The following is a 7,455-nucleotide window of genomic DNA, read 5'->3' on the forward strand; positions in this document are numbered from 1 at the left end:
ATGAAACATAAAAATACTCACAAGGTGAGGAGATTGAGACCATCCTGGTCAACATGGTGAAACCCTGTCTCTACTAAACATACAAAAAATCAGCCAGGCGTGGTGGCGGGTGCCTGTAGTCCCAGCTACTAAGGAGGCTGAGGCAGGAGAATTGCTTGAACCAGGGAGTCGGAGGTTGCAGTGAGCTGAGATTGCGCCACTGCACTCCAGCCCGGTGACAGAGCGAGACTCCATCTCAAAAAAAAAAAAAAACACACGCACACAAAAGATAAAGATGGGGTCTCGCTCTGCCACCCAGGCTGGAGTGCAGTGGTACAGTCACAGCTCACTGCAGCCTCAAACTCCTGGGCTCAAGTGATCCTCCCAACTTGGCCTCCCAAGTAGCTGGGACCACAGGTGCACACCACAGTACCCAGCTTCAGTTGTTAAATTTTTAAATTGAAAGTTACATGGCAACGAATATCACTATACCTCTAAACTTGCTTCTGTGCCTAAACATAATTTCCCAAAGAAACTTTTATAGAAGTGGAATTTCCAGGTAAAACGGGCATTATGTTTTATTGTTTTTTTTTTTTTTTTGAGTCGGAGTCTCGCTTTGTTGCCAGGCTGGTGTGTAGAGGCACCATCTCGGCTCACTGCAACCTCCACTCCCTAGTTCAAGCAATTCTCCTGCCTCAGCTTCCCAAGTAGCTGGGACCATAGGCGCACGCTGCCACACTTGGTTTTTTTTTTTTTTTTTTTGTATTTTAGTAGAGACCGGGTTTCACCATGTTGCCCAGGCTGGTCTCCAACTCCTGAGCTCAGGCAATCCACCCGCCTCGGCCTCCCAAAGTGCTAGGATTAGAGGCGTGAGCCACGCACCTGGCCGTACTATATTTTAATGACATTTACATCTTTGCAAACCCAGCTGGCGAAAGGTTACCTCATTTCAGCTGGTGTTGCGTTGACGCGTAGCAATGGGAATGGCTGCCTGTATTTGTTGCTCCTTGTTGGTATTTGCGTATTTTTAGTCGGTGTTTTCTTCCCATGGATTGATACGGCTCTGTATGGATTAAACATACTAACCTTTGATCTGTAATTTACTTGTCAAATATTTCACCCTGGTTTGTAGACGTTTGTTGTTTATTTCTGTTTGCAGTGTTTTTATAGAGGGTTTCATAGTTTCCCACCGTGCAGCTGATTGTATTAGTTTTTTGTCTTTGTGACCTCGATGGATGGTTTGATGGTGACTGCAGTCAGAGGCTCAGGAGCGTCTGGGTCTGCAGCTGTCTTCTCAGCCAGGCACTTTCTCGTATTGACAGAGGTCCTCTGTGTGCAGGACCGAGGAGACCACCACGGCCAAGGTGGACCACCAGTTGAGCATGGCTGGGATGCTAGCAGGCCCCAACACTGCAGGCCTGGGATGAGGCAGCCTAGGGAGGGAGGGGACTCTGATTTCTCCTGATGGTGGGCCTGGATGGGCTGGAGAGGACTTGGTCCTCTGCCCAGAAGGTATTCCAGGTGTCACAGAGACCACATTCAAGGTTGGAGGTCGGCCCGGGCTGCCTATGTGAGGCTGGGGGTGCTGACCAGAGGCCAGCTCCTGCACATGAGTCCTGGACACCAGGACAGTGGCGTAGAGCCTGCACAGAGGCAGCTGGACAAGGCTGTGGGGGTGTCCTGCACGAGGAGGACCCTGGGTTAACGCGCCAGTGTGGCAGGAGGATGGGCTTGAGGTGTGGGTGTGGGGTGGGTGAGGGGCAGGTGTGAGGGGTGGGTGAGGGTTGGGTGAGGGGCAGTGTGAGGGGTGGGTGTGGGGTGGGTGAGGGGCAGGTGTGAGGGGTGGGTGTGGGGTGGGTGAGGGGCAAGTGTGAGGGTGGATGGGGGCAGGTGTGAGGGGTGGGTGAGGGGCAGGTGTGAGGGGTGGGTGAGAGGTGGGTGAGGGGCAGGTGTGAGGGGTGGGTGTGGGGTGGGTGAGGGGCAGGTGTTAGGGGTGGGTGAGGGGCCTGCACAAAGGCCCCACCTTTGCTCTCCGCCTGTGTCACAGGCGGCAGTGAAGTGCAGTGTTTGGGGCCCTAGCAGCTCCCCTGGCAGTGGCTGAGGGCCAGTGCTTCTGTCTCCGCCGGGAATGGGCGAATGGTGGCTCCCGTCCCCACGTGCAGCATGGGAGCTGCGCTGGCCAGGGAAGGTCTGGAGAGTCGGGCTGCATCTCCCCCATGCCTCTGAGAACGAGGAGGAGACACCTTGCACCTCGGGGCAGAGAGGGGAAGCGACCAGGCTGCTCCAGTGAGGCAGGCCTTGTGTTCAGCTTGCTGGTCCCAGTGTGCCCTGGGGTCGGCCTCAGAGGCTGTGTCGCTGGAGTGGAGGTGGGGGGGATGGGGGGATGGGGAGGCTGTTCTGAGGCTCCTGAAGGGCCCCTGGGGCCGGCCTCCACCTGGACTGGTGGATGTGCTTCTTCTCAAGGGTCAGGGGCCCCCGGGGCTCCTTTCAGGGCTGGGGTGGGAAAGTGCTCCCTTCCCCACCTTCAAGGCTGCAGCTGCAGAGCCCCAGGCGGAGGCCTGGGGAGGGTCTGCAGTCTCAGCCACCTGCCCTCCCTGGCTCCTGCTGGATAAGAAATAAATGCAGAAGTCAGAAAAGGAAGCATAGAAGCCTTTATTTCTGGTACGGCTGGGTGGCGGACTGCTCTCCAGTCCTCTGCCGGGCTGCCGGGGCTTGGGGGCCTGTTGGTGGGTGGGCCGGCACTGACAGGAGAGGGCTGCGTGCCCAGGCCCATCCCACAGAGAAGCCCTCCTTGGCCATGGCTGGGAGATGCAGCCAAAGGACAGTCAGGCTTCCTTCTCGTGACAGCGGGGCTGGGCAGGGAAGGCTTCCCGGAGGAGGTGTCATTGTCCACTGAGAAGCACTGTGGGGCCCGGCCACTGCCTGTGTGTCTGCTCAGAGCTGGGCAGGGCTGGGCCCTTCAAACTCTGCTGCAGCCATGGGAGGACAGCGGGGTTGGGGGCGCGGCGGGGTAAGGGGTGTGGCTGGGTGGGGGTGTGGTGGGGTGGGGGGCGCGGTGGGGTGGGGGGCATGGTGGGGCAGTGAAGATGCTGGGGAACCATGGGTGGGGCGTGGCCGGGCCCACTGGGTCACTGGTACTGGTTGGGGGAGGACAGCGTGTTGCGGCGGCTGTGGGACATGTCCTCGTACACCACACACGCCGCCGAATTCTTATCCCGCGACGAGCACAGTTTCTTCATCTGAAAGACAGGACCTGCTGTTTCCAACCAGTGGCCAGCGTGGTGTCCTGGACCCCACCCCACTCCGGTCAGCTTTCTCATTTTAACGCGAGACCCCCATGGGACTCCCCTGGGCCGGCCCCCAGGTTTCCTGAGCCCCAGGGCTTCCCAGAAGAGCCTTCCCCGGACAGGGCTGGATCAGACCCCAGGGCGCCTCTGAAGAAGGAGAGTGGAAGCGGCTTGGACTGGCCCCCGCAGCCCAGGCCAAGCGGGGCCCCTACTCCAGCCCCAGACGAACAGCAGGGACCGAGGGCAGGGGCCACGGCCTAGACTCTGTGTCTGTCTGAGGCTCCCTTCCCTTCCCTTCCCACAGCCACACAGCATGCCCGCACACTCCAGCATGCACACACAGTCCTCAGAGACCAGCCCCCACACACTCACACCTGCGTATGCGCACACGTGCACGTGTGGGCCCAGAGCCTGGGCGCTCCCTCCTCCGCCCACGCACTCCAACAAGCACACACAGTCCTCAGAGAACCCCCCGCCACACTCACACCGGCACATGCGCACACGTGCACATGCGGGACCAGCACCTGGGCCTCTCCCTCCCCCTCGGGTCGCTTTGGTGCTGGTTTCCCTCCCTCCCTGCCAAGGCCACTTCCACCCTGAGAGCTCCAGGGCCTGCAAAGGAGGCAGCGGGTACTGGGGCTTTCCTCTGGGGCTTTGGCGCCCTCCACCCTGCTCTCAGGAGAGGGAACCATCTGTGGGGGTGCAGTGGCAGCTGGGGCTCACACTGACCTGCTTCCTCGCCAGCACACATGCCACCCCCAGGCCCAGCCCGAGGAGGAAGCAGATCACCGCCAGGGCCACAGGGAGGGCACAGGCTGTCGGCAGGGCAGGGAGGGCAGAGGCTGTCGGCAGGGCAGGGAAGGCAGAGGCTGTCGGCAGGGCAGAGCCTGTCGACGGGGCGTCCGAGCATCTGTGCAATCCTTGGGACTGTTCCTCTGGGAAGGAAGAAGGAAGGAAGGGATCCTCCCAATGGAGAACCTGTTAGAGCCCCCGGGGTTTGGGGTTCAGGGCAGGGAAAGCTGTGGAGCAGAGGAAGGGCAGCTATCTAGGAGGCGGCTGGGGGCGGTGGGCTGGGAGCTGGAACAGTTCAGGCACGTGTAGGAGGGAGGGTCCCCCGACAAGGGCTGGGGGAGCAGAGCCTGGCCAGCAGCCTGGGTTGGGGGGGATGGTCTGGGATAGGCGCATTCCCTACCTGTCACCAGGACCAGGGTACCGGAGCCGTAGATATTGACCTCCGTGATGGCCTGGCAGGTGTAGATGCCAGTGTCCGACGGCTGCAGGCGGTGCATGGTAATAGTCAGGTTGTCCTGGGACCCCGATAAGTCAATGCGGCCCCGGAACCGTTTGTCCGTAGTGGGCACCACCCTGTCCTCGTAGTAAATGATGTCTTGGGGCTGCGGCCCGAGTTGCTTCAGGTAGATCCCGTGCAGGTCCCCGCTGGTGGAGCAGGTGATGTTAACGGAGCCTCCCGCGGGGGCAATCGTGCAGCGGGGAGACTGCCGCACCTCTAGGGAGGACCTGGGCTGTCACCACCAGTCTGGCCAGAAGGACAGAGAATGTCCTTCCTGCAGGGGACAGTGGTGGGGACGGTGGGGCCCTGGGACAGCCCAGGGATGACATGTCGCCCCAGACACGGTCAGTGCCTTTCAGGGGCGTGGAGCAGACCTGGGCACCCGCAGCGGTGTTGTGCTCAGGCACTGAGAGGTTTCTTCCTCCCAAAGCAGCAGCCCTGCCTGGACAGCCCCGGCCACTCCCCAACGGGGTCCACCCTTTTTCCTTCTCTTAAACGAGTCCCCAGACACTGGAGGCCGCTTGGCACCCCACCCGCTTCCTGGGGGGCTGTGCTGTGGCCTAGGTTGGGGGCGCTGAGCTCACGCTCCGGAGCTGTGGCCATGGAGGGTCTGGGAAGCTCTTACCTTGGGCGACCAGGGCCCCAGGCAGGCCATGAGCCAGTGCCAGGAGGAGGGGCAGCAGCAGGAGCCTCGGGGGCCTGGCCATGTTCCCCACACCCAGCTCTCCCAGCCTGATGAGTGTAGCTCTGGGTCTGCAGGACCCCACAGAGAGCAGCACACAGGAGACCGCAGGCGCTCAGAGCTCAGAGAGGGCTTCCTGGAGGCGGTGCCTCAGACCAGGGTAGTGATGTGGGCCCGGTGGGAGGGGCGGCCTCACCTACCCCTCCCCAGCACTGCTTCCCCGAGAACTGCCCTGAGATCAGGGTGTCCCTGTCCCTCCCCGCCCCTGCAAATCCACAGGGAGGAGGTCAAGGCCTGGGGCTGGGCAGACGAGAGGACAGAGAAGGGACCCCCTGGCTGGGGACGGGCGACAGGGTCTGGAGGTGAGGGGCAGGGCTGCCCCCCCTCAGCCTGCCTGGTCCTCTGGGGTACTTTCTGCTGGAACCCAATTTATGCCCAGAAATCTGGAGTCACCCATGAGTCACCCACACAGTGCACAGGAGTGCAGGGTAGGCCAGAATTAGCACCCCCCGGTTTGGCCGTGGGGAAGGAGGCTGGGCCTGTGCCCGTGCCCAACACTGCAGCCGACCAGCCAACCGTGGCTCTGTGTTCCATGTCCTGGGGACGAGAGGGCTGAGCCGTGGTCCAGGCCTGAGGTTCCCCCACCTCCCTGGGAGGAGTGTATCAGGCCACAGTGCCCAGCTTCAGGGGCTGAGGGAGACCTGTGCCTGGCCTCTAACCCCAAGGGGACTGAGTCCTCTGGGACGGGGCACTTCTGTCCTGACAGCCTCAATGACAAAGCATTGACGTCGGTGCCCAAGCCAGCAGGTGCAGCACATGAGCAGGAGCGTGTGGACACGCGTGTGTGCAGAGACGGGTGCGTGTGGACACACGTGTGTGCAGAGACGGGAGCGTGTGGACACGTGTGTGCAGAGACGGGTGCATGTCGACACGTGTGTGTGCAGAGACGGGTGCATGTGGACACGTGTGTGTGCAGAGACGGGTGCACGTGACTCCACGCATATGTGCAGATGGGTGCGTGTGGACACGTGTGTGTGCAGAGACGGGTATGCGTGACTCACGCATGTGTGCAGACATGTGCCCATGACTCACACATGGACTTGCAGCCCTGAGCTGCTTCCCCGGAGGTCCTAGCCACAGCAGTCGGTGTGGAGACACTGGTGGGGCTGCGGGGTGGTGCAGGTTTTCTGCTGGGCTGAGGGTCCTGCAGGAGCCGGTTTCCCACCCCCAGGCTCTCCATAAACAAGAGACAGAGGATTTGGGGGGCAGAATCTTGCCCAGAGGCCCTGGAGCACCCTAGCGAGGCGGTGGCGCGAGGCGGTGGCGCGAGGCGGTGGCGTGAGGCGGTGGCGCGAGGCGGTGGGTAACTGCGCTTTACAGAGCAGCCCCTCCTCTGGCGTCTGCTCCATGCATGCATTGGGTCACCAACGTTCACCGAGCGTCTTTATGCCAGCCTCTGTGCCAGGAGCAGGGGACAGTGTGGACCAGGGGCCCTCCCGCCTGGAGCTGACCTCAGGGAGGCCAGGTGGACAGCCAGCAGGACACGGGACATGGGTGTGGCCCTCCAAGGCCAAGCCAAGAAGGGGTCGTGGGTGAAACCAACTGGGGCCCTGGAGAACAGCATTCCAGGCAGAGGGATCAGCAGAATCCCTGAGGCCAGAACGTGCCCGGTGTCTGAGGACAGCATGGGGCCGGGTAGGTTTGGGGGGTGCAGAGGGAGACACAGACCCCCACACACCGCGGGGGAAGGCAGCGTGAGGACCAGCAGTAAATCCCAGTAGGGAAAACAGACACAGAGATAAGCCACCAGGAAAAGATGAAGATCCTCAGGGACTCCAGCCCCAGGCTCTCCTCCTGGGTTTCCTGCCTGGGTGTGCAGGGGACATGGCGACCACCGTGTGCCCCACCCAGACTACCAATTTCAAAATGACCTTGAGGCCGGGCACAGGGGCTCATGCCTATAATCCCAACACTCTGGGAGGCCAGAGTTGGAGAATCGCTTGACCCCAGGAGGTCGAGCCGTGATCACGCCCCTGCACTCCAGCCTAGGCAGCAGATCTAGACCCTATCTCCAAAAAAAAAAGAAAAAAGAGAAAGAAAACTTTGACCTGAAGACACGCCAATGCTCTTCAGCCTGTGTAGGCAGGTGTGATCCCCGTACGGGGGTCCCAGGTGCACGGGGGTCCCTGCCGCACGGGGATCCCGGGCACTGTGCC

The 7,455-nt window shown here is 61.3% G+C and overlaps 1 protein-coding gene across 2 annotated transcripts; it reads right to left on the reverse strand.

Annotated features, from left to right (window-relative positions):
• Positions 1–2,607: 2,607 nt before the first annotated feature.
• Positions 2,608–5,434, reverse strand: CD7 (CD7 molecule). Of its 2 annotated transcripts, XR_004430309.1 has the most exons (5): positions 5,183–5,434; positions 4,459–4,773; positions 3,996–4,201; positions 3,037–3,218; positions 2,608–3,003 (listed from the first exon to the last, which is right to left on the reverse strand). XR_004430309.1 is itself a non-coding variant. In XM_033181687.1 (4 exons), exons 1-4 carry the CDS (start codon positions 5,262–5,264, stop codon positions 3,108–3,110), a joined length of 714 nt encoding a protein of 237 aa, XP_033037578.1. In that variant the 5' UTR covers positions 5,265–5,429; the 3' UTR covers positions 2,608–3,107. The 2 variants fall into 2 exon arrangements, 1 of the variants encoding a protein (XP_033037578.1); XM_033181687.1 differs by having other exon boundaries at positions 2,608–3,218; positions 5,183–5,429.
• Positions 5,435–7,455: the final 2,021 nt, after the last annotated feature.

This window comes from Trachypithecus francoisi, unplaced genomic scaffold (genome assembly GCF_009764315.1).
Source record: "Trachypithecus francoisi isolate TF-2019V2 unplaced genomic scaffold, Tfra_2.0 Lachesis_group20, whole genome shotgun sequence".
In the NCBI taxonomy this organism is placed as follows: Eukaryota; Metazoa; Chordata; class Mammalia; order Primates; family Cercopithecidae; genus Trachypithecus; species Trachypithecus francoisi.

What these genes read in the sequence shown, in the direction of transcription:
- CD7 (XM_033181687.1), bottom strand. Translation starts at nt 5,264, where the DNA reads ATGGCCAGGCCCCCGAGGCTCCTGCTGCTGCCCCTCCTCCTGGCACTG. An exon ending in TGGGGCCCTGGTCGCCCAAG is followed by an intron (nt 4,774 to 5,182) that starts GTAAGAGCTTCC and finishes GGTCCTCCCTAG; the next exon opens with AGGTGCGGCAGTCTCCCCGC. An exon ending in GTGTGCTGGCGAGGAAGCAG is followed by an intron (nt 3,219 to 3,995) that starts GTCAGTGTGAGC and finishes CCTGTCTTTCAG; the next exon opens with ATGAAGAAACTGTGCTCGTC.